This window comes from Chiloscyllium punctatum, chromosome 12 (genome assembly GCF_047496795.1).
Source record: "Chiloscyllium punctatum isolate Juve2018m chromosome 12, sChiPun1.3, whole genome shotgun sequence".
In the NCBI taxonomy this organism is placed as follows: Eukaryota; Metazoa; Chordata; class Chondrichthyes; order Orectolobiformes; family Hemiscylliidae; genus Chiloscyllium; species Chiloscyllium punctatum.
The window spans coordinates 35,845,185-35,872,057 of NC_092750.1; the positions used below are offsets into that span (position 1 = coordinate 35,845,185).

The window sequence follows — 26,873 nt, forward strand, 5'->3', positions numbered from 1 at the left end:
GTGATCGCTTATTCACTTTAACTTTGTGGCTCTTCAAAGGCAAGCAGTTCTTGTCCGTTCCTAGGAGCAAATGCAACTTGTGTTTTCTTTTCCTTATTTTAGCAGTTGCTGAATGAAAGTGAAGGTTTTCAACCATTTCAAGGCTTTTCAGTATGTGATGATTATCATGCTTCGCTGGTGCTGGAAATCAAGCCCTGCTATTTCTGGATCGTTCACAAAAGTTAAAACATTTTGTCCAAACATGCAAAGTCCCCAATTTATCTGAACCAGGTTAACAAAAAAAATGAACTAGATTTCTGTACTTAATAAATTATTATTTATTGCAAATAGATTCTATATACAGGTAAACTATGAACTGTCGACATATAATTTTAATAGTTAAGGATCTAACCCCTTCATAAATCCCCCCTACACATATAAACCAAAGGAAATCAGTGTTACAGCTGGAGTGAAAACCTGGGAAGGCAGTTCCATGGTCCCTGTCGACAGAGTTTGCTGAGGAGTGCTTTTGCTTGCCAGGACTTGCTATTGCTCGACTTCAATTTCTCTTTTCAAATTAATTTCCACTTTCTTGCCAAGACACAAGAGTGGCTGTTTCACAAATTATCAAGTCTCTGACTTATTGCTTAAAAGCAACAGCTTTCAGCAACCAGCGAGGGAAAAATAAATTGGCTTTCTTCGTGCTACAGGTATTTCTAATTGCACCCGAGGCCCTCCCACCCTTTTTAGAAGTACAAAGGCTTTTGTCAATATTGTTCACACTCACAAGCTGTTCAGCAACTGGAAGCAAACAGCATACTTGTGGACATACTGATGACTTTTGTCATTGTCAACTGGTCACCACCCCAATAAAAATCAATCACTATTAACAAGTAAATCTCACTTTGTACAGAACTTCTGGTACTAGCCTACCTGCAACCAACTTCCCCAACTGGTTGAACAAAACTGCAATGTAAACACACTTGGAATGAGTTTTCATAACTTGCTTTTAAATGGTGCAGCAATACTTTCCACTATCCTTGTTTTTAAAACAGTAATTTTTCCATCCAATTAAAAATATAGAGAAATAGAAGATATAGTCTTTATATGGTCCCATATTGAACAATAATGAAAAGGGCTACACTGGGCATTGGGGAAAGAATGGCAGTCCCTTGGACAGCATTCTAAGATGGGATGTTGCTAAGGATGGGTAACCTGTATGACTTGGCTCTTAACAACAATACACTTACAAATGTGCACCTGTATTTGTAAGGAAGTGTCAGTCATGCCATCAATGTGCTGTCAGTAGTGTTTGTTTATCATTCCCCTCCCACTATTTGTGGTGAAAGGCAGCTCCTGACCTGCAGAATTTCACCTGCTACATGGCTGCCACCAAAATGAAGCTGGGAAAGACCACCATCTAAGGTCTTACTGCCAATGTCCAACCAGGTCTTACCAACTTAATAGAAAATGATAAAGTTGAGTGATGAGGAAAGGGCTGTAGATGTCATATACATGGACTTCAGTAAGGCTTTTGATAAGGTTCCCCATGGTAGGCTGATGGAAAAAGTAAAGTCACATGGGGTCCAGGGTGTACTAGCTGGATGGATAGAGAACTGGCTGGGCAACAGGATACATATTGTAGTAGTGGAAGGGAGTTGCTCAAAATGGAGAACTGTAACTAGTGGTGTTCCATAGGGATCTGTGCTGAGACCACTGTTGATTGTGATATACATAAATGGCTTGGAGGAAGATGTAGGTGGTCTGATTAGCAAGTTTACAGATGGAACTAAGATTAGCGGAGTAGCAGATAGTGAAGGGGACTGTCAGGTTATATAGTAGAATATAGACTGATTGGGGAGTTGGGCAAAGAAACGGCAGATGCAGTTCAATCCAGGCAAGTGCAAGGTGATGGATTTTGAACTATTCAATTAAAGAGTGAACTATACAGTAAATGGAAAAGTCCTGGGGACAATTGATGTACAAAGAAATCTGGGTGTTCAGGTCCAGTTTTTCCTGAAGGTGGCAACACAGGTCAATAGAGTGGTCAAGAATTAATGGCATGTTTTCCTTCATCGAACGGGGTATTGAGTACAAGAGTTGGCACGCCATGTTACAGTTTGTTCGGCCACATTCGGAATACTGCGTACAGTTCTGGTCGCCACATTACCAAAAGGATGTGGATGCTTTGGAGACGGTGCAGAGGAGGTTCACAAGGATGTTGCCTGGTGTGGAGGGTGCTAGCTATGAAGAGAGGTTCAGTAGATTAGGATTATTTCCATTAGAAGTTGAGGGGGAATCTGATTGAGGGCTACAAAATCATGAGAGGTATAGACAGGATGGATAGCAAGAAGCCCTTTCTCAGAGTGTGGGACTCAATTACTAAGTGTCATGAATTCAAAGAGAGAGGGGAAAAATTTAGGGGAGATATGCATGAAAAGTTCTTTATGCAGAGGGTGGTGGGTGCATAGAATGTGCTGCCAGCGGAGGTGGTAGAGGCTGGCACGACAACATCATTTCCGATGTATCTAGACAGATACATGAATAGGCAGGGAGCACAGGGATACAGGTCTTTGGAAAAAGGTGACAGGTTTAAATAGAGGATCTGGATCAGCACAGGCTTGAGGGGCCAATTACCTTGATGGGGTTATACTATAGGCCTCCCAATAGCCAGCAGGAGATAGAGGAACAGATTGTCTACAGGTTTAGTACCAGAGGACTGGAGGATTACAAATGTTGTGCCCATGTTCAAGAAGAATAGTAGAGATGACCCAGGCATTTATAGACCAGTGAGCCTTACATCTGTTGTAGGAAAAGTTTTGGAAAGGATTATAAGAGATAGGATTTATAATCATCTCGTGAGCAACAATTTGATTGCAGATAGTCAACATGGTTTCACCAAGGGCAGGTCATGTCACACAAACCTCATTGAGTTTTTTGAGAAGGTGACCAAGCATGTGGATTAGGGTAGGGCAGTCGATGTGGTATACAAGGACTTCAGTAAGGTCTTTGATAAGGTTCGACATGGTAGGCTGTTGGAGAAAATGCAGAGGCATGGATTAAGGGTGATTTAACAGCTTGGATTAGAAACTGGCTTTCTGTAAGAAGGCAGCAAATAGTGGTTGATGGAAAATATTCAGCCTGATGTCTGGTTAGTAGTGGGCAGTGTGGAAGAATGTTGCAGGTCGCAGAGGGACTTGGATAAACTGCAGAATTGTGCTGAGAGGTGGCAAATGGAGTTCAATGCAAATAAATGTGAGGTGATTCACTTTGGGAAGAATAACAGGAAGGCAGAATACTGGGTCAATGGAAAGATTAGGGTTAAGGATTAGGGTTAGAGTTAGGATATGTGGATATGCAGAGGGATCTTGGAGTCCATGTACACAGATCCCTGAAAGTTGCCATCCAGATTGATAGTGCTATTAAGATGGCATACAGTGTGTTAGGTTTTAGAGGATTGAGTTCTGAGCCGTAATGTCATGTTGCAACTATACAAAACACTAGTGTGGCCACACTTGGAATATTTTGTACAATTCTGGTCACCCCATTACAGGAAGGATGTGGAAGCATTGGAAAAGGTGTAGAGGAGATTTACCAGGATGTTGCCTGGTCTGGACAGAAGGTCTTATGAGAAAAGGCTGAGAGACTTGGGTCTGTTCTCAATGAAAATAAGAAGGACAAGAGGGAATTTGATAAAGACATACAAGATGATCAGAGGATTAGATAGGATAGACAGTGAAAGTCTTTTTCCTAGGATGATGACGTGGCTTGTACGAGGAGGCATAGCTACAAATTGAGGGGTAATAGATTTAAGACAGATGTCAGAGGCAGGTTCTTTACTCAGGAAGTGGTAAGGGCGTGGAATGCACTGCCTGCCAATGTAATTAACTCAGCAACATTAGTGAGATTTAAACAATACTTGGATAAGCACATGGATGATAGGTTACTACAGTAAGCTCAGTGGTTAGCACTGTTGCCTCACAGCACCAGGGTCCCAGGTTCAATTCCAGCCTTGGGCGACTGTCTGTGTGGACTTTGCACATTCTCCCCGTGTCTGCGTGGGTTTCTGCCGGGTGCTCCAGTTTCCTCCCACAGTCCAAAGATGTGCAGGTCAGGTGAATTGGTCGTGCTAAATTGCCCATAGTGCTAGGTGCATTAGTCAGAGGGAAACGGGTCTGGGTGGGTTCCTCTTCGGAGGGTCAGTGAGGACTGATTGAGACACTGTAGGAAATCTAATCTAATGATGATGGGATAATTTCGGGGGATGGACTTAGATTAGTTCACAGGTCGGCGCAACATCGAGGGCTGAAGGGCCTGTTCTGCGTTGTATTGTTCTACGTTCTTTACGTAGGTAGATCATAGATAGATGTAAAAACAACAGGTTACTGCAATGGGTGATTTTAACTTCCCCAATATTAACTGGGACTCCATTAGTTCCAGGAGTGTGGACAGGGCAGAATTTGTTAAATGCATCCGGGAGGATTTTGTGAAACAATATGTAGCTAGTCCAACAAGGGAAGAGGCCATACTAGACCTTGTATTGGGGAGTTTGGCTGCCCATGTTTTTAGCTTTCACTGTGAGAGCGTTTTGGGAATAGTGATCATAATTCCATAAATTCTAAGATGGTTATGGATAAGGACAAGATTGATCTGCTATGTTGGGCGAAAGTGCACTGTACCAGTATTATGCAGGAATTGGAGAAAATAGATTGGGGGCAGCCATTTGGGGGTAAATCCACGTCTCACATGTGGGAGTCTTTTAAAGGCCGGTTGATCAGAGTTCAGGACCAGCATGTTACTGTGGGGAAGAAGGATAAGGGTGGCAAGATTTGGGAACCTTGGATGATGAGAGACATTGAAAGATTAATCAAAAAAAAAGGGAAGCATATGTAAGGTTTAGGAAACTGAAATCAGACAAGGCCCTTGAGGAATATAATGGAAAGGAAACTATTTTAACAAGGAGTTAGAAGGGCTAAAAGAGGCCATGAAATGTGCTTGGCACATTAGAAGCAAGAGGGTAGCTAGGGAAAGGGCAGATCCAACTTAAGATCCAAGGAGGGAATTTAAGTATGGAACCAGAGAAAGTGGGTAATCCAGAATGAGTACTTTGCATTGGTATTCACTGAGGAAAGGACATGGATAATGGTAAGATTATGGAGGGGTATGTTGATGTTCTTGGGTATGTCGATGTTAAGAAGTGGGAGGTGTTGGGTGTCTTGAAAAATATTAAGGTAGTTAAGTCCTCAAGGCCTGATGGGTTCTATGAGAAAGTGAGGACTGCAGATGCTGGAGATCAGAGCTGAAAATGTGTTGCTGGAAAAGCGCAGCAGGTCCGGCAGCACCCAAGGAGCAGGAGAATCGACGTTTCGGGCATGAGCCCTTCTTCAGGAATGAGGAAAGTGTGCCAAGCAGGCTAAGATAAAAGGTAGGGAGGAGGGACTTGGGGGAGGGGGGTTGGAAATGCGACAGGTGGAAGGTGGTTAAGGTGAGGGTGATAAGGTGAGGGTGATAGGCCGGGGTGAGGGTGATAGGCCGGAGTGGGGGTGGGGGCAGAGAGGTCAGGAAGAAGATTGCAGGTTAGGAAGGTGGTGCTGAGTTCGAGGGTTGAGACTGAGACAAGGTGGGGGGAGGGGAAATGAGGAAACTGGAGAAACTGGAACCCTCCAACAACAAGGGATGAACTCAGATTTCTACAGTTTCCTCATTTCCCCTAACCCCCACCTTGTCTCAGTCCCAACCCTCGAACTCAGCACCACCTTCCTAACCTGCAATTTTCTTCCTGACCTCTCCGCCCCCACCCCCACTCCGGCCTATCACCCTCACCTTAACCTCCTTCCACCTATCACATTTCCAACGCCCCTCCCCCAAGTCCCTCCTCCCTACCTTTTATCTTAGCCTGCTTGGCACACTTTCCTCATTCCTGAAGAAGGGCTCATGCCCGAAATGTCGATTCTCCTGCTCCTTGGATGCTGCCTGACCTGCTGCGCTTTTCCAGCAACACATTTTCAGCTCTGATGGGTTCTATACCAGGATACCAAGGGAGGCAAGGCAGGACATTTCTGGAGCCTTGACAGAGAGCTTTGTATCCTCTTTAGTAATACAGAAGGTCTTAGAAGACTGGAGAATAGCCATAATTGTTCCTTTGTTTAAGAAGGGCAACAAGGATAATCCAGGAAATTATGGACAGGTGAACCTCACGCCAGTGGAAGGGAAATTACTGGAGAATATTTTTAGGGACAGGATTTACTTGCATTTGTAAAGGAATAGACTTGTTAAGGACACTCAGCAAGGCTTTGTGCAGGGCAAGTGATGTTTCACAAATTTGATTGGGTTTTATGAGGAAATGATTAAGATGATTGATCAAGATAGGGCAGCATATGTTGTTTATATGAAATTTACTAAAGCGTTTGACAAGGTCCCTCATGGTACAAAATCGGCATGGTCATTGAAGATAGAGGGTAGTTGTGTAAGCTGCCTATGAACCCATGCAAATGTGCACAGTTCCTTTGGTCTTTTAGGCCCATTTTTTCTGACCATTTTGTGCTGTAAATTGACTTCACACCAGACTGAAGTCATTGGTACTGTGCAGTTTTAGGATCTAATCAGATCCTTGCCACTTCAGCACGATTAAGGCATCTGACAACAAATGGAGGTCCTAATACTGATTGTAACACCAGCTATTATCAGGATCCCAATTAGTCTTAATCAACACTCTTCTGATTTTCCACATACTCACTGCCACCGGGTGTTACAGAGCAATATTGTTTGTGATAAAGAAGATTAATTATGCATATTAACACTGTCTAGACATGGCTTTCAGCTCACGGAAAGATATAGAATTGGACAGGCTTGACAAAGTGTAATGGAACTATTGCTTGTAAAAGAAGACCTGCTAGAAACTATCATCTGACCACAAACATTCAGTTGTAAGATATGCAGATACTGAAAGCTAAGTCTTCTCAAAGAGTTAAACCACAGAAGGTACTGCAAAAGAAAATGTGTTCCTGTTTTCAACCAACCAATATATACCTCTGCTTTTTGTACTATTGAAGCAGTAGCTTATTTTAAAGTATCTAAATATTTCGTTCATTTGTTACAGTTATTTGCCAAATCATGTTCATTATTAAAGTTGTATATGGTGTAGTTTGACAGCATTACCCAGTCTGCAGAACACTTCACCAAGAAAATACAAGTAGCCGGATGCACAAATCTTGTCTGTGCTTCTAACATTAATATGCACTGCAGCTTTAGAAAGTGATAGAGCTGGTGAATATATAATTTAATTTATCAAAGCCTCCAGCATCACATTAAGTAGAGGTTTACTATGAAATATATCAGATCTTTTTAAAAATTCAAGACGTAATGCAACTTGTCTTTCATCATTCTATTTGCAAACTCAATTTCTTAACTGATGACATTTGCAGTTACCCAATGGAAATGTAAGCAAAATCATTCTGCACTACTCACCTGATGCACAAAGAAGCAACACCACACCATGAGGCACTTATAAGTGTTTTCAACAGCAAAAGAAACCTGAAAATTCTCTAATACTTTGAAGTGATGTCTGGAGCTTACTCTCAGCCAAAATTACCCCCAGCTTTCCCTTAGCTGCACTCCTCCCAAGGCAGCCGGAACAACAGGAAGTGAGACAGAAGCCTTTCACATCTATGGTTATCTGTATCTATACAGAGTGCAGATGGACTACAGAAGCCAGTAATGCAATTTTAGTGGTCTGCCAGGTGCACTTTAATTGCGTAAATGCTATTGCTGTCGAGAATATATTGAATATCCTTCCTTAAAATTGCTGTATCCTTTGTATTGTTGGGCTGGACAGGCCTGTATGAAACGTAGCTAGCTTGAAATCCCCCAAGTCCTGATTCCTGACACTCGAGAGGAAGTTGAAGCAGGAGCAAGCTTAATTTGTGTTGGGATTGTTTAAACACGGGTCTTATTCTTTCAAAAGTATAATAGCCATGCAATAAGCATTTATCCTACTTATTTTTTTCTCGATAAACAAGGTTTCTACGTTGCCAAGGAACTAAATAGATTTGCTTTCTAAGATTTATAGAATGATTTCTGGACTGCATATCTGTTCCTGCAGTCAGTGCATCATTTCCTCTGAAGGCAGAGGGTCCTATATTACTTGTAGTTAAATTGCTTTTGGAAGGTCATACATTTGAAACCCTCATGCTCAGCAATTAACAAGTGAGTTGATCTGAGTTGGTGATGTTGAATGTTTATATATCCTTCTCCAGTTCAGTGGATTCTTCATAATGGTACAACATCTAATATAAAACGTGTTCTTATAGTTCCAATTTTTGCTCAGACTGCAGCGTTTTCAGGAACATACTCAAACGTGCATTGTTTGTAAGTATTTGAATACAGTACTTTGCATGCTTAATTTAAAAAAATCTGTACACTAAAAACCTACTGGAATTGAATTTTCTTACAAATTATATATTTCAATTCCATATCTGAAACTGAAGATGTCTTCAAAGCCCAAATGAACCAATTATGTTGTAAACCTTTTAGAACAAAAGAAGGTTAATCTAAATCTTTAGTCAAGATATCCATATCCCACCAAGAGAAGGAATTGAGTTAGATAGGACCTGAAAATCCTGTTTTGGATGGTATCCCATTGCTGGCTGTTTTCAGCATGTTGGGTCAGAATTAGAATATCCTTCAATGTCATGTGTACTCAAGGACAAAGGGACAGGAGTACAGAGGCAATGTTGCCCCACATGACGCCATCTTAGATACAAAGTACCTAAGTACAAATCTTAGATAGAAAATAGAGAAATAAAGGTAATTAGGAAAAAACGTTACATTACCTTACAGTTATTCATAATGTAAGCTGGAAAAATGAGAAACAAAGTTAAAGAGATAAGCCCATTACAGCTTTTCCATAAAGGGCCTGAAGTAGATCAATGCGTGGGGCTTCCACACATGGTCTGACTGGTCTCGCAAGCTGCTGACCACTCGCACTGTTCTCCAATCCAACAACTGCCCAGCTCTGCTCAGGCCTCCGGCCCACTAAATGTAACCGTTCCACTCGAGCCTCTAGCCCACTGGCTGTCCCTGTGCCACTCAGGCCTCCAACATGCCAGTCCGTCCCCACTCGGGCCTCCAACCAGTGGCCGTCTCCCCTGGGCCTTCAACCGCTGGCCGTCCCCATTCGGGCCTCCAACCAGTGGCCATCCCCCCGTCGGGTCTCCAACCACTGGCCGTCCCCCCTCGGGCCTCCAACAAGTGGCCGTCCCCCCTCGGGCCTCCAACAAGTGGCTGGCCCCACTCGGGCCTCCAACCGCTGGCCATCCCTGCTCTGCTTGGGCCTCCAGCCTGTTAGCCGTCCCTCCTCCGGCCTGCAACCGGCTGGCCATCCCCACGCCACTCGGGCCTCCAGCCCACAGGCCTTCCTCACTCTGCTTTGGCCTCCAGCCCACTCTGTTTTATAGGATAACATCAAAAATGGGAAAAAAGTGGAAAAAAGAGAAGAAAACTCGAAATAAATGAAGGAGTGGAGAAGGTCTGGTTGACACCGCCGCCAACTTGACGTAAGAAAGATCAGGATTATTGCCTGCCCTCCACGCACCAGGTTGCTCATTAAAGTCCACTGAGAAAAGCCAATTGGAATTTTTCAATCAGCCTTCAGTTTCCTGAACCAGTTGGAGACCCTTTAGATGCCCAGAAGCATGGAACTGGTGACATGTCAAAGGCCTAACATTGCAGGCAGCCTAGGGGGAATCTGCCTCCATGTCAATTAGATTAGATTACCTACAGTGTGGAAGTAGGCCCTTCAGCCCAATAAGTCCACACCGACCTTCTGAACAGTATCCCACGCAGACTCATTTCCCTACACTTACCCCTGACTAATGCACCTAAGACTGTGGCAATTTAGCATGGCCAATCCACCTAACCTGCACATTTTTGGACTGTGGGAGGAAACCAGAGCATCCGGAGGAAACCCATGCAGACACGGGGAAAACGTGCAAACTCCACACAGACAGTCACTCGCGGCTGGAATCGAACCTGGGTCCCTGCCTCTATGAGGCTGCAGTGCTAACCACTGGCCATCTTTGTGAAAATCCCACAGAGTGGCTGATTCCTGCATCTTCAGGGTCAGGTTCACAATGTGGAAACTGTTCCCCTTCCATTTTCCATCCTGGGAGGGAAAAATCCAGCCCTTCATTTTTTTCAGTTCAGAAAATAGCTTGCCTGAAATGTCTAAGGACAAATGATGGTTCAAAAATGTTTCTAACAGTTTTCATAAAGTTATACAGCTGGATAACTAATAAGTCAGTCTTGGAACCAAGACTAAGATATTCTGGGATTAATCCCAAATGTACCAAGCCACATGATACTTAATCAAACCTTCACCTAAATATGTCAGTCATTAATGATAAGACATGCTGGAGCAGACAGCTTCAACATTTACCCTCCAATTACTTCCATCAACTAATATTCCTGGATATTTCGTTGCAAGGCCTCTTACTTCCAACTGACCTTTCCCCATTCTCTAGCCCCTAGTCACTCAAAAAAATCCATTCACATAGCAAAGTCCCTTCCTACATTAAGTGGAAAAAAAATCATTACCTAACTGGATGATTCATACGTATCAGATAGACAGACTTTGTTTTCCCCATCGGCGATAGTGTTATTACTAATAACAGAAATGAAAAAATGAAAGTGTTAATTGTTTAATGCCTCACTGATTTTAGTTAGGATTGCTCACTGCAATTGATCAATAGCAGAAGCAGTAATGCAAAGGTTAGAACAGTCTTACCACAACTTCAACCCAAACTCTGGGTCAGATACGTGGATGACACCTTTGTAATAATTAAAAACACAGAAATAGAGAACACACACCAGATCATCAACGCCACACTCACAGGAATCCGATTCACTAGAGAGGAAGAAAAGGACAACCAACTCCCATTCCTAGACGTGATGGTACAGAGAACACCGAACGGAGAATTCACCACAAAGGTTTACAGGAAAGCCACACACACAGACCAAGTCCTAAACTATGAAAGCAACCACCCCAACACACACAAACGAAGTTGCATCAGGACACTATTCAAAAGGGCCACAACACACTACAGCACACCAGAACTACAAAAAGAGGAAGAGGAACACCTATACAAAGTATTCGCCAAAAACGGATACCCTCGCAATTTCATCAACAGATGCCTAAGGGAAAGACAACGGAACGAGGACATGCCGCAACCCAAAGGACTAGCCACACCACCATACATCAGGAGCATTTCTGAACTGACAGCCAGACTACTGCGACCACTAGGACTCATAACAGCACACAAACCAACAGCCACGCTCAGACAACAACTCACCAGAACGAAGGACCCGATACCCAACATGAGCAAAACTAATGTAGTGTACAAAATCCCATGCAAGGACTGCAGAAAACACTACATCGGACAAACAGGAAGACAGTTAATGATCCGTATACACGAACACCAACTAGCCACGAAACGACACGACCAGCTATCCTTAGTAGCCACACACACAGACGACAAGCAACATGAATTCGACTGGGACAACACTACCATTATAGGGAAAGCCAAACAGAGAACAGCCAGGGAATTCCTAGAGGCATGGCACTCATCCACAGACTCTATCAACAAACACATCGACCTGGACCCAATATACCGGCCACTACAGTGGACAGCTCGAACTGACAACTGGAAGCGGCAGAGACAGGCCACTATAAATGCCCGAAGAAACAGCACAGAAGCGCTTCACAGGAGGCTCCCAAGCACTGAGGATGTCACCTAGACAGGGGACGAAATGTTTGCAAGACAAATTCCCAGCTCGGCGAACAGAACCACAACAATGCAATTGATCAATATTGAGATGTTGAGATTAACATTGAATCCCAGCAGACTAGAGGCCAATGGTGGAGAGTTGAAAATGTGTTGCTGGAAAAGTGCAGCAGGTCAGGCAGCATCCAAGGAACACGAGAATTGACGTTTCGGGCATCAGCCCTTCTTCAGGAATGAGGAGTGTGTCCAGCAGGCTAAGATAAAAGGTAGGGAGGAGGGATTTGGGGGAGGGGCGTTGGGAATGCGATAGGTGGAGGGAGATCAAGGTGAGGGTGATAGGCCGGAGTGGGGTGGGGGCGGAGAGGTCAGGAAGAAGATTGCAGGTTAGGAAGGTGGTGCTGAGTTCGAGGGATTTGACTGAGACAAGGTGGGGGTTAGGGGAAATGAGAAAACTGGAGACATCTGAGTTCATTACTTGTGGTTGGACAGTTCCCAGGCGGAAGATGAGGCGCTCTTCCTCCAACCGTTGCCATGGTCTGGCGATGGAGGAGTCCAAGGACCTGCATGTCCTTGGTGGAGTGGGAGGGGGTGTTGAAGTGTTGGTCTACGGGGTGGTTGGGTTGGTTGGTCCGGGTGTCCCAGAGGTGTTCTCTGAAACGTTCCGCAAGTAGGCGGCCTGTCTCCCCAATATAGAGGAGGCCACATCGGGTACAGCGGATGCAATAGATGATGTGTGTGGAGGTGCAGGTGAATTTGTGGCGGATATGGAAGTGACCCTTGGGGCCTTGGAGGGAAGTAAGGGGGGAGGTGTGGGCGCAAGGTTTGCATTTCTTGCGGTTGCAGGGGAAGGTGCCGGGAGTGGAGGTTGGGTTGGTGGGGGGTGTGGACCTGACGAGGGAGTCACGGAGGGAGTGGTCTTTTCGGAACGCTGATAGGGGAGGGGAGGGAAATATGTCCCTGGTGGTGGGGTCTGTTTGGAGGTGGCGGAAATGACGGCGGATGATACGCTGGACATGGAGGTTGGTGGGGTGGTAGGTGAGGACCAGTGGGGTTCTGTCCTGGTGGCGGTTGGAGGGGCGGGGTTCAAGGGCGGAGGAGTGGGCAGTGGAAGAGATGCGGTGGTGGGCATCGTCGACTACGTCTGGGGGGAAATTGCGGTCCTTGAAGAAGGAGGCCATCTGGGTGGTACGGTTTTGGAACTGGTCCTCCTGGGAGCAGATGTGGCGGAGACGAAGGAATTGGGAATATGGGATGGCATTTTTACAGGGGGCAGGGTGGGAGGAGGTGTAGTCTAGGTAGCTGTGGGAGTCGGTCGGTTTATAGTAAATGTCCGTGTCAAGTCGGTCACCCGAGATGGAAATGGAAAGGTCTAGGAAGGGGAGGGAGGAGTCTGAGACGGTCCAGGTGAATTTGAGATCAGGGTGGAAAGTGTTGGTAAAGTGGATGAACTGTTCAACCTCCTCATGGGAGCACGAGGCAGCACCGATACAGTCATCGATGTAGCGGAGGAAAAGGTGGGGGGGTGGGGCCAGTGTAGCTGCAGAAGATGGACTGTTCCACATATCCTACGAAGAGGCAGGCATAGCTGGGGCCCATGCGGGTGCTCAGGGCTACTCCTTTGGTTTGGAGGAAATGGGAGGATTGGAAAGAGAAGTTGTTCAGGGTGAGGACCAGTTCAGTCAGTTGAAGGAGGGTGTTGGTGGAAGGGTACTGGTTGGTACGGCGGGAAAGGAAGAAGCGGAGGGCTTTAAGTCCTTCGTGATGGGGGATGGAGGTGTACAGGGACTGGATGTCCATGGTGAAGATAAGGCATTGGGGACCGGAGAAGCGAAAATTACGGAGAAGGTGGAGGGTGTGGGTGGTGTCCCGAACGTAGGTGGGGAGTTCTTGGACTAAGGGGGACAGGACCGTGTCGAGGTATGCAGAGATGAGTTCGGTGGGGCAGGAGCAGGCTGAGACAATGGGTCGGCCGGGGCAGTCAGGTTTGTGGATTTTGGGCAGGTGGTAGAAACGGGCGGTGCGGGGTTGTGGGACTATGAGGTTGGAGGTGGTGGATGGGAGATCCCCTGAGGTGAGGAGGTTCTGGATGGTCTGGGAGATGATGGTTTGGTGGTGGGAGGTGGGGTCATGGTCAAGGGGGCAGTAGGAGGAGGTGTCTGCGAGCTGGCGTTTCCATTTCCATCTCGGGTGACCGAATCGACACGGACATTTACTATAAACCGACCGACTCCCACAGCTACCTAGACTACACCTCCTCCCACCCCGTCCCCTGTAAAAACGCCATCCCATATTCCCAATTCCTTCATCTCCGCCGCATCTGCTCCCAGGAGGACCAGTTCCAAAACTGTACCACCCAGATGGCCTCCTTCTTCAAGGACCGCAATTTCCCCCCAGATGCCCTCCACTGCATCTCTTCCACTGCCCGCTCCTCTGCCCTTGTGCCCCGCCCCTCCAACCGCCACCAGGACAGAACCCCACTGGTCCTCATCTACCACCCCACCAACCTCCATGTCCAGTGTATCATCCACCGTCATTTCCGCCACCTCCAAACAGACCCCACCACCAGGGACATATTTCCCTCCCCTCCCCTATCAGCGTTCCAAAAAGACCACTCCCTCTGTGACTCCCTCGTCAAGTCCACACCCCCCATCAACCCAACCTCCACTCCCGGCACCTTCCCCTGCAACCGCAAGAAATGCAAACCTTGCGCCCACACCTCCCCCCTTACTTCCCTCCAAGGTCCCAAGGGACACTTCCATATCCGCCACAAATTCACCTGCACCTCCACACACATCATCTATTGCATCCGCTGCACCCGATGTGGCCTCCTCTATATTGGGGAGACAGGCCGCCTACTTGCGGAACGTTTCAGAGAACACCTCTGGGACACCCGGACCAACCAACCCAACCATCCCATAGCCCAACACTTCAACACCCCTCCCACTCCACCAAGGACATGTAGGTCCTTGGACTCCTCCATCGCCAGACCATGGCAACACGACGGTTGGAGGAAGACTGCCTCATCTTCTGCCTAGGAACCCTCCAACCACAAGGGATGAACTCAGATTTCTCCAGTTTCCTCATTTCCCCTCCCCCCACCATGTCTCAGTCAAATCCCTCGAACTCAGCACCGCCTTCCTAACCTGCAATCTTCTTCCTGACCTCTCCGCCCCCACCCCACTCCGGCCTATCACCCTCACCTTGACCTCCCTCCACCTATCGCATTCCCAATGCCCCTCCCCCAAGTCCCTCCTCCCTACCTTTTATCTTAGCCTGCTGGACACACTTTCCTCATTCCTGAAGAAGGGCTGATGCCTGAAACGTCAATTCTCGTGTTCCTTGGATGCTGCCTGACCTGCTGCGCTTTTCCAGCAACACATTTTCAGCTCTGATACTCCAGCATCTGCAATCCTCACTTTCTCCTCAATGGTGGAGAGTTGACAGGCTTAGTTCATGTGCCTTTCCTACATCCTCTTTTATACTGAGTATTCTTTGCCAGCGTTTATTGTGAATGTTACTACCCGATGGGGTAATGAATACTCACAAACAGGAACACTGCGGTACAGTTATCCAGTGATGGAGCAGCAGAGTAATGTACTTTGTGTAACTCTGTTAAGCTTATGTATACTTTTGCTGCAACCTGTCTGTACTTTTTTTTCTTCAGTAACGTGACGGCGCTCAAACTAATAGCGCAAAACTGGATCCAAAACAGCCAAACCATTCACTGACTCAACTTCGGTCATTGTTTTTAAAAATGAATTATTGTGAAATGAAGGTGTAGCAGTCTGTGCACGTGCTAGCTTGAAAGTCATTGTGCACAGAATGCAATTACATCAGTAGCACTTGCATAGATAAAACCTGAAGCCTATCCCAGTCAACTAACATCATGCGCCCCATCTGCACAAGCAGCACAGCCATTTTCACTGGTCGTTTTGGCGTTTGGAGTAACAACTCTGTTAGAGAACAGATTATTCAATTGTGGCTTGGGATTTGGAGCTACACTGAGGGAGAACACAATACTTCATAATATTTCATGTAAAAAACACACAGCAAAACTCATTCTGCAAATTTTAATCTAATCCAGTCAACCCTTAATTCAGTCAGGAGACATAATTAAGACACAATATTTGTTCCTTTACCTTTTCAAATGCTCTCTGACCTCCCATGTATTTCCATCTGTTTTTTACTTCAGTTTTATCGCTTGCCTTCCAATCTCTTTTGTCGTAGTCAGGGTTCCTTTTGCTATGTCCATTGTTATTCCCAATATCCTGGTTTATTTACAGGGAGTGGACCTTTACTTTGTGGCAATAGGTTTGGAACTGCACCAATCCCATTGTCCCTGAATTTCCTTCCATTATCTTGCATAGTGTAAAGCTCCTGGGAAATGCCTATTCAGTACTAGAAAGCTATTGTGAAACTTTACCGTGATAAATATTTGCACCATACTTAATTTACAAATTCACAGTGGTTTGAATTGGAAGGCATGATTTACAAAAGATGTAACTCTGCCCATATATTCCAAAAGAGCAGTTCAACATGCTTCAACTGGTCTGACCCTTCAATGATTGACAACATATTATAAAATAAGATATATTACAATTTGACAGTAGAATCATGGCTGTCATTTCTCTCTTTGTAAGCAAGAAACCAGAAAAAATAGAATTATTCAACAAAATCTTATTGAGTTAATCCTTTATAAGCTCTGACCTAAAGGAGAATAAAATTTTGTCCATACATGTTCTAGTCTTTGACTGTGTAGGTCAATCATTTTATAAAATTAGTCTTATCATCAGTTCTTCTCTGACCAGGGAGATTTTTGGCTTGTGATCATCTTTCTGTGTCTCTCCATCCTGTGCCAGTCTTTAAATTTGCCACTAACCTCCTTTAACTTTTAACCCATCCAGCATTGATAATCTCTGCCTTCCTTCTCTTCCTTGAAATCTTTCACCATAACACCTCTTACAAGTCAGTTTCCTCTTAAGGCATGCCTTACCCAGACACTGTCTGTTCCTGATTATGTTCAGCAAATGTTTTTTCTCATTACCTTCCACATCACTTCAGCACAACAATGCCTCTACTTCCTGAGGAGGCTAAAGAAATTCAGTAGGCCTATAAAGACTTTCACCATTTTTTATAGATGCACCATAGAAATCACTCTATCCAGACACATCATGGCTTGATATAGCAACCACTGTACCCAGGACATAAAAACTACAGAGAGTTGTGAACACAGCCCACTGCACCATGCAAACCTTCCATCCATTGACTCTATCTATACTCCCTGCTGCCTTGGGAAGACAGCCAACATAATCAAAGAACCCACCCAGCTCAGTTATAATGTCTTTCAACCTCTTCTGTCAGGCTGAAAATACAAAACAGGCTCAAGAACAGTGTCTTCCCCAATGTTATTAATTTAAATTTCTCTGTAGCCACAACATTGTCTTCCTTGCTCTGTTCTATTACCATTATGCACCTTTGTATGGTATGATCTGCCTGTACTGCACACAAAACAAAATGTTTCATTGTACTTTGATACATGTAATAATAATAAATCAAATCAAATCACTTCATTCTTCCCCAAACCCACATTTCAAATCTAATTAGCAAATTGTTCTTTTTATATAAAATCCAAGTGTCACATCAGACAAAACACTTCAAATCACAAGTCAAGCTCTTCACATGTACTTTGTTCATCCCCTGTCCCCAACTCATACCACACTCCTAATTGTAATACCAGATTCTGTGTCTGCAAATATTTCTTTGATCATTGCTTTTACATAATGATGCAGACACTTGTTGAAACCCTCTTCCAAATACAATGGCTCCAACTACTCAGTGGCTACTCTTACTGTGGCTATGATTTGGAGATGCCGGTGTTGGACTGGGTTGAACAAAGTTAAAAATTTTGTACCTGATGAAGGAGCAGTGCTCTGAAAGCTACTGCTTCCAATTAAACCTGGTGTTGTGATTTTTAACTTACTGTGGCTGTTTGTGCCATGTATAGATACTTTATGAGTCATCTATTTCCCCAGTTTTTTCCAACATCTTTCAGCACAGTCAAATGTCTAAGCTAACCAATCCAATCAATTGCCTTTTTAAAAATCAAGTTAGTTAGACCACTTTTGGAATACTGTGTGCAATTCTGGTCTCCCTGCTACAGGAAGAATGTTGTGAAACTTGAAAGGTTCAGAGAAGGATGTTGCCAGATGTGAGATATTATGTTTTAGGTTATCTTTACTAACTCACTCACCAGCTCACTACATTCATTAATACCGGGTTCCTGTTCATTCATTCATAACCCTTTACTAACCAGTTATATACTGTAGCACTGTTTCATTCACTCATTCAGAAAACCGTGGTTTTGTAGTATAGTTTACTATCATAAGATAGACCAAATTAAAACAACCCTTTCTGATTAAAACAATCCTTTCAACCATTACTGCTTTTTCACATCTTCGATTCTTGTCAGCCTTTGCTACAAGCAGTGTTTAGGCCTAGCTCTGAATAAATGTCAATATCATAAACAATACCATCCCTATCAAGTCTCCATGAAATATTATAATATTAATCAGCCCTTACCAACCATCCCCTGGACCTGAAAAGATTACAGAACACAAAACAGTTTCCCCAATTAGCATGTAATTGTTAAAACACCTTTTAACTGGGCCATTATCCCTTTAAGGAATGATTTGGAGGCACTGGGGTGCACAAAGTTAAAAATCACACAACGCCAGGTTATAGTCCAAGTTTTATTTGGAAGCATTTCATCACAACCACTTGATGAAGGAGCAGCGCTCTGAAAGCTAGTGCTTTCAAATAAACCTGTTGGACTATAACCTGGTGTTGTGTGATTTTTAACCCTTTAATGAACTCTCAAAACAGCAATTTAGCAAAATTGCATGCACGAATGAATAAATGAAAGTCACGCTGGCAAATAGTAAAATAATCTACAACCCAGTTGCAGTAAAAACTTCAATATCCTTTATTCTTTTATTAGGTGCAGGTACAATTTCTAACTTATTTAGAGCATATAGGCCTAGTTTGTTTTACTAACATTTACTAATTTAAAAGACAAAAGGACTAACACCCTTTAATTATGCAAGCAGACCGGACAGACACTCTTAATTCCATCACAGGGTTGGAAGGTTTGAGCTTGTAGGGAGAGGCTGAATAAGCTGGGGCTATGTTCCCTGGAGTGTCAGAGGCTAAGAGGTAAGCTTATATAGGTTTATAAAATCATGAGGGGCACGGATAGGCTGAATAGACAAGGTCTTTTCCCTGTGGCGGGGGCGGGGGGGAAGGTGTCCAGAACTAGAGGACATAGGTTTAAGGTGAGAAGGGAAAGATTTTAAAGGGACCTAAGGGGCAACTTTTTCACGCAGAGGGTGATGCATGTATAGAATGAGCTGCCAGACGATGTAATGGAGGCTGGTACAATTACAGCATTTAAAAGGTATCTGGATGGGTAAACAAATAGGAAGGGTTTACAGGGTTTTGGTCCAAACACTGGCAAATCAGACTAGATTTATTCAGGACACCTAGTTGGAATGGATGAATTGGACCAAAGGGTTGATTTCTGTGCTTGTGCAACTCTATGACTCAAAAACAAAAATGATTGTCCAAATACCAGGATATGATACTTATGAATCTCAGAGCTGCCTGTTTAACTTTCCCACTTCATTGCTGGAATCTAAACTGAAACAGTCATCCCCAATATCATTTTGCACCTTTGTTATAATTCACAACACAACCTTTAGTTAATGAGTAATCAGAGTAATTGTACAATTGCAAAAGCAAAAAGACTGCAGATGCTAGAAATTGAAACTGCTTCTGACCAAAGGATACAGACCTGAAACATTGAGCTAGTATTACATTTTTCTGGCTGTCACATTTCATATGGGGTTAGTCTGCATTAGGTTTAGTAAGTTTTCTCACCACACCTTCCCAAATTCACCTCATTAATTACCAAGCCCATCCCAATAAACCCCCATCCAATTCAACTCATGTTACTACTATTTTCCTGGAGCAACTTGCCACTGCTGGTACATCCTGGAATGGAATGTATCTCTGACACCAGTGCCATTTTTAAAAGACTGCTTTGCACCCAGACAAGAACTGTCAGTCTGGAGCTTCCCCATACACTTCCTCATGTTTAGCCTGGACCTGACAGATAAGGGAATATTTATGCCCTGCATTGCAAGCAGGGATGGTGTAGAGGCAGGATGCTACCCCCAGGACCAGCAAACGAGGCTATGACAGCAGACCATGCCAGCCTGGTCCAAGGTTGCCACTCAGATCAGTGTTCTCTTACCCATCTGTGGATGAAAGTCAGTAACCTTTTTCACTTTGCCAGTGTAAATGCCACCATCTTCTCTTCCTCCATCTCGGTGACTGGAACCATCTCCCATCAAGACCTATACTCTAGCACTCCCATGATTGCCTGCAACATCTTTTCTCAATCACTCTCACTCACACCAACTCCAATAGCATCAATGCTGCATACCTTCCTCAGAACCTACTCACTCACGTGGAACACTGACCCATAAGGAACAGCTGCCTTCCACTTTCATTTCTCTTAAAATCCCTCTCCCTCTTTTCCCACAATACAGCAGAAAATGCAGAAGCCTGTGGTGTGCTGTCCGACATTAGACTTCTCTCCAGCTATGAGGAGAGGATCCTGACTCTCACACCCATTTGGCTGACTGATTATGTCGAAGCCCCTCGATTGGTGTTGAAGGGTGCCCTTGACTCACTGTGCAAGAAAAGGTGACAGAAGGCTGTTGCCCATGAAGACTGAGAAGTGCTGACAATGATGGAATACTTCCTGTCTTTGTGTCTGTGTGAAACAACGAGGCAAAACAGCAATCCTGAATCAAAAACAGAAACCACTGGAGAAGCTCAACAGATGTGACAGCTCAAAGTTTGGGAGAAGATTTGTAACTCGGGTACTCTTTGTTGTGGTTCTGTTCACCGTGCTGGGAATTTGTGTTGCAGACATTTCGTTCCCTGTCTAGGTGACATCCTCAGTGCTTGGGAACCTCCTGTGAAGCACTTCTGTGATGTTTCCTCCGGCATTTATAGTGTTTTGAATCTGCCGCTTCCAGTTGTCAGTTCCAGCTGTCCGCTGCAGTGGTCGGTATATTGGGTCCAGGTCGATGTGCTTATTGATTGAATCTGTGGATGAGTACCTAGAGGCATGGCACTCATCCACAGATTCAATCAATAAGCATATCAACCTGGACCCAATATACCGACCACTGCAACGGACAGCTGCAACTGACAACCGGAAGCGGCAAATACAAACCACTATAAATGCCAGAGGAAATATCACAGAAGCGCTTCACAGGAGGCTCCCAAGCACTGAGGATGTCACCTAGACAGGGGACGAAACGTCTGCAACACAAATTCCCAGCTCGGCGAACAGAACCACAACAAGATCTGACAGCATCTGTGGAGAGAGAAACAGAGTTTATGTTTCGAGTCCAGCATGACACTTCTTTAGAAAACTGTGAACCAGGTATCTCTTGCAAAAAAATGCAAGGAAAGGATGCGGCGAGCATCCAGGTAGGCTCAGAGTGAGTGAGCATTAGGAGAGGAAATGATCACTCGAAGATATAACCTGGCTGAGTGCATCTTCCTGAGCACACGGTGTCCTAGTAGAAGCATTACAAGGATAGTTGCAGTTGGATCTCAAGGCGCAGCATTAAATTTAAGTGAACGCATTCCATGAGAGTTCTTAGAGTCTACCACATGTTGGATACTGTGCCCAGTAGACATGGGGTGAGAGTGGCCAATGCCCATAGAATATACTCTGAGATGGTGGAGCCTAGTATCCAACATGGAGGTCCTTTGGGACAAATGGTTGCCAGGTACCCTCTCTTCCATGTTGAGAATTCTTGCTGTCTAGTTTGCTTGTAATGGATGGTATGATAGAAAACTGCAAATTGATGAGGTAAGATATCCAATCATGATTGTTGACGAATAATTTAACAACTCACTGGAGGTGACTGCTCTACAAATTACCCATCCTCAAGATGGAAGAGCCTGGCATATCAGTGCAAAAGATAAGTCTGAAGCATTTGCAGAAATCTTAAGGTCAGAAGTGTGGAATGGATGGTCCATCTTGACCTCCTCCAGTGTCCCAGTATCACAGTTGATAGTCTTCAACCAACTAGATTTGCTCCACCTGATATAAAGAAACAAGTAGAGACACTAGATTGTGCAAAGGCATGGTCCCTGACAACATTCCAAAAATAGTCCTTGTGCTCCAGAATTGGGCTGACCCTAGCAAAGCTCTTCCAGTACAGCTGCAACAATGGCATCTAGCCAATAAAGTAGAACATTGCCCAGATATATCCTGTACATAAAAAGGACAACAAATCCAACCTGGCCAATTCCTGCCATATCTGTCTACTCTTGAATCATCAGTAAAATGATGGAATGTGTTATCAATAGAACTATCAAGCAGCACCTGGTCAGCAATAGCCTGCTGATGCTCAGTTTGGCTTCTTCCAGGGACACTCAGTTCCTGACCTTATTACAGCTTTGGTTCAAAAATGTCTATATTTGAAAAGAAACAGCTGAATTCCAGAAGTGAGGTGAGAGTGACAGTGTTGATATCAGGCCACATCTGACCCAAGTCGAACTGGAGTCAATGGGAACCTGGCGGGGGGGGGGAACCATCACTGGTTGGTGTCATACTTGGCATAAAGGAAGGAAGATGGCCTTGGTTATTGGAGGTCAATCATCCGCAGCTCCAGGGCACCTTTGCTGGAGTTCCTCAGGTAGTGTCCTAGGCTCAACCATCTTCATCTGCTTCATCAATCACCTTTTTTTACAACATGGGGTAATTCCCTTCCCTAATTTAAACCAACAACACAGAAAAGATTTATCCCATTTGGTAATCTGTGAAAATTTGACAGGCCAAGAACAATTTAAAGTAAAAATTCACCGCTTTATTTCTTAAAATATAACCAAGAGCGATTAACTAACAAGTATTTACAACTCCTTCCTCTAACCTAACTTTTACTTTCCCCTCTACGATACTGGTCTGATAAAACCCCTGATTAAGATTTACAAAACAAAACTTCTAATCTCAAAACCAGACAGCTTTCGGTTATCTTATGTATTCCTGTCTTCCTTTCTTCTTCTTGGGGATTCTGCTTCACAGATTACTGATCAATAAAGGTACCTTTAAGAGAGGTACTTTTTGGGCAGTCTTTACATGCTGGTGGATTGGCAGTTCTCCTCTCAACTGTTCAACTGTCTCAACCCCAAAGCATTAGATTGTGTCACTGGCTTTTAAGATCATCAATATACTAAATTCAAACTTGATTTGAATTTGGTTTTTTTTGGGGGGGGAGTATAATTAAAACTGATTGGCCTAATTCAAATCTGTTTTTGTCTCCAGGCAACCAGCTACACCAACTGCTGGACCACAAGCTACATTGTGTCTTTTTGAGAACACTTGGTGCTGTCAGGTAGTTCTGCCAGATTTTAACTTTCTTAAAGGCAGAATACACCCACATCTTCATTACACCTTTACACTACTATAAGGTCAGAAGTGGGATGCTGAGCACCTCTGATTCTGAAATAGTCTATACCTGGAAAATATCCAGGCTTGGATGGAAAAGTGTGAAATAATCACACCATACAAGTACCAGATAATTACTGTATCTAACATGATTGAATATCAAAGACAATGAATAGATTCTATGGTATTACTATCACTGCTATATACAGAGGAGCCTCAATTATCCGGCATTTGATTATCTGAATATTGGATTATCCGACAAGATCGTAAGGTCCCGATACTCAGCTAAACTATGTTATCCAGCATTCGAAATTCCAGAATTTGATTAACCTAATAAAATACTCCACACCCATGTCCTTTGGATAATCGAGGTTCCTCTGCATATCCTGGATGTTACCATTGACCAAAAACCGAACTGGACTAGCCACATAGATACTATGGCCACAACAGCAGGTCAGAGGTTAGGAATATTGCAGCAAGTAATTCATTACCTGATGCCCCAAAACCTGTCCACTATCAATAAGGCACAAGTTAGGAGTGTGATGGAACACTCCTCATTTGTCTGGATAAGTGCTCAACAAACATAAGGTTTGGCACCATCCAAGACGAAGCAGCCCATTTGATTGGCACCACATCCACAAACATTCAGCCCTGCCACCAACGACACTCAGTAGCAGCAGTGTACTAGCTGCAAGAGGCACTGTAGAAATTTACCGAAGCTCCTTAGACAGCATGACAACTTTCATCTTGAAGAACAAGGGCCAGTCACCCTTGCTGTTCTTACAGTGTCTCTGGATCAAAATCCTGGAACTCCCCTTCTAAGGGCATTGTGGATCTACCCGCAGCAAATAAACTACAGTAGTTCAAGAAGGCAGTTTTCCACTCGGAATGGGCAATAAATGCTTGACCAGCCTGTGACACCCAAATCCTATGAATGAATAAATAAAACTATAAAGTTACTAGCAAGCAATAATACCCAAAACAAGCAACACACTTCCTAAGAAAGAAATTCACTTTGATGCCTTAGTTAAAAGACATAATGAATAGCTTTCAATGTCATTTAAGCCTCATTTATCTTCTCTCATGTAATTCTGTCACATTTCTTACCATAGCCCATGTTGGTCTGGCCCCTCGGATGCTGCCTGACCTGCTGTGATTTTCCAGCACCACTCTAATCTTGACTCTGATCTCCAGCATCTGCAGTCCTCACTTTCGCCCCTATAAGACTCAGTCCATTAACCCTCTGTCTCTCCACAGATGATGTCTTTGCTGCTGTGTATTTCCAGCAATTTTTGCTTGCAATGGTCCATACATCAAAGGTTATGCTGGGAATTATAACAAAGTAGAAAGGTGCAGATCTATATTTGAGAAAAGCAATCGGCATTAAAAGATTAACTTTTGAGAGCCAAAACTATGTTTTACACTACGTGTAGTTAACTTTTTTGAGATTTAGTTTAAAAATAAAACAAAGCTTGCTAATTGGTAGACTTTGAATAGCCTGGTCCAAAAGCCATACAATACAGAAGTTGTAACTATTAGTGCACCAGTGGAACATTAAGGAACCAACTACTGCAATAGTCTCTTCAAACTAAAAATCAAATAAAGTGAAATAGAATTTAATTGTCCAGCTTTTAATGTAAACATAAAGGCATAATAATTACATTAACAATTATTTAGAATTTACAGCCCTGAACGTGGCTATTTGCCCAAATGTTCTGGGCTATTGTTTATCTTTAACATAAATCTCTTCTCAGCCACTCCATTTAACTGTCAAGTATTTTTAAGCCTCCCCTTAAGTGCATTTGTGCTATTCATCTGAACCATTCCAATCGGATAGCAGGTTTCACATGCTTTATTGGATTTATGACTATCGTATCTATGACGATGATAATACAGAGAGTTCTAAGTGATTTGTGAAAATTGCAAGCTTCAGCTCAAAGCCTTTTCCAATCTTAAGGTGATTTTCCACTGACATTTGTTTAAATGGGATTTGAAGGGATTGCTGACTTTGAATCAACTTTCTGCTGTATACTTTATCCCTGATACTGAATCAGAGAATCAGTTTCCCCTGAGTGTACATTTCTTCCATCGGAACACAGCCACAGAATTTAGCAGTTTAACTGCTGAGAACTCTCTCATAGATGGTGGTCTCCCAAATCCAAATGATAACAAGTGTCAGAGTAAAACATTTCCTTTATAGAAAACAGATAGCAAGAATAAATACTTGCATGCTTCACTATTTCTGCTCATTTGACAGCAAATCAATCATATAGAAAACAAGTTTAAATATGCATTGCAGATATACTGACCACAAACATGAAATATAACCCTATTTGTGATTTCTGTAACATATTGTGCTTAAAAGCATCATTTGTTAGTGTTATGGACTAGGCCAGACCACTCAAAACATTCTTAAGCAGGCAGCCCAGACCATAACTTTGCAATTTGTTTTGGTAAGTGTACAGTGAAAATTACCTGGATTAAGTTAGTGAGGTTGACTACCAGGTTTAAAACAGACAAAAAAAAGTTATTCACAAAATTACACAATGAAACATGAAGAACAGAATAAAGGACTTTTACATAGCTCAGTCAATCCAAACTAGACTTAAGTATGCTCTTCTGAATATACACAACAATCCCATAAGCACACCCCCTTTAAAACACAAGACAAAAAAAGGATCAGATGCTTACAGGTTGAGGTTAGAAGGACAGAAGAGAGTTTCCACACAGCTCACTGTTGAATTCCTAACTAGTTCTGGACTGAACTAAACTGCTCAGTTTAGCTTGAGAGCTGACCACTCCCCTTTCTTTATCCAGGTCACTTCTAAAACATGACCACTTTGGCCTGAAGTCTCATCTGTTTACATATAAACAAAAAGGCCTCTGAATACCACTTAATCTCTGTACCGAACCAGACTGATCGGACCCCGGCTGGGTTTATTACCCCCTCTGAAAAATATCAAGGACAGAGTATCCTTCAGCCAAGGAACAGCTTTTAGGAGAAAAAGGACTAGCTTTGTGACATTAGGGAAGTGCAGCAGGGAAATCCTTAATTTCTTACTTATGCCTGGGAACTTGTAAGGTTGGATAAGGTATAAATAGGAAGTTTTTATCAGATAGCAAGTTTGATATCATAAAAAGCTTTGAGAAGCACCGCAGTACAATTTTAAAAATTAAAAAAGCAAAGAAACAGCAAGAAAAATGCTGGTAATTAAAATCAAGGAAACCCCATTGCCATTTTATAAATACATCTAAAGTAGGATGAGAACTAAGGAAGGAAAAGGGTCCATTAGAGATCAAAAGGTAACTACAGTATGCAGGCGGACGTTGTGGATATGGCTCCCATGACATACTTTGTTTTCACAAAAAGGGGGATGGGTCAAAATTGTCGGTAAGGAGGATGAATGTGAAATATTAGATGGGATAAACAGTTTGAAGAGCAAATATAAAGGGAATTAGCATTTTTAAAAGCAGATAAATAGCCAGACTGAAGTGAGCTGTCTTCATGGATATTAATAGGATATTAATGCTCTGGTCAACATTTTCCAATTCTGTGTGGTTACTATTTCATAGGTATGCCA

The 26,873-nt window shown here is 43.5% G+C and overlaps 1 protein-coding gene across 4 annotated transcripts in view; it reads right to left on the bottom strand.

Moving 5' to 3' along the window:
- The window catches only part of arhgef3 (Rho guanine nucleotide exchange factor (GEF) 3), a 352,923-nt gene that overhangs the window by 179,314 nt on the left and 146,736 nt on the right, over positions 1 to 26,873 (bottom strand). The window contains exon 1 of one of the 4 annotated variants that reach the window (XM_072582332.1): positions 7,447 to 7,491. The exons of the other annotated variants lie outside the window; for them this stretch is intronic. Coding sequence (XP_072438433.1) covers positions 7,447 to 7,476 — 30 coding nt within the window. The 5' untranslated portion in view covers positions 7,477 to 7,491. Of the gene's footprint in view, positions 1 to 7,446; positions 7,492 to 26,873 lie in introns of those variants that run through there. 4 annotated transcript variants of the gene reach the window in all.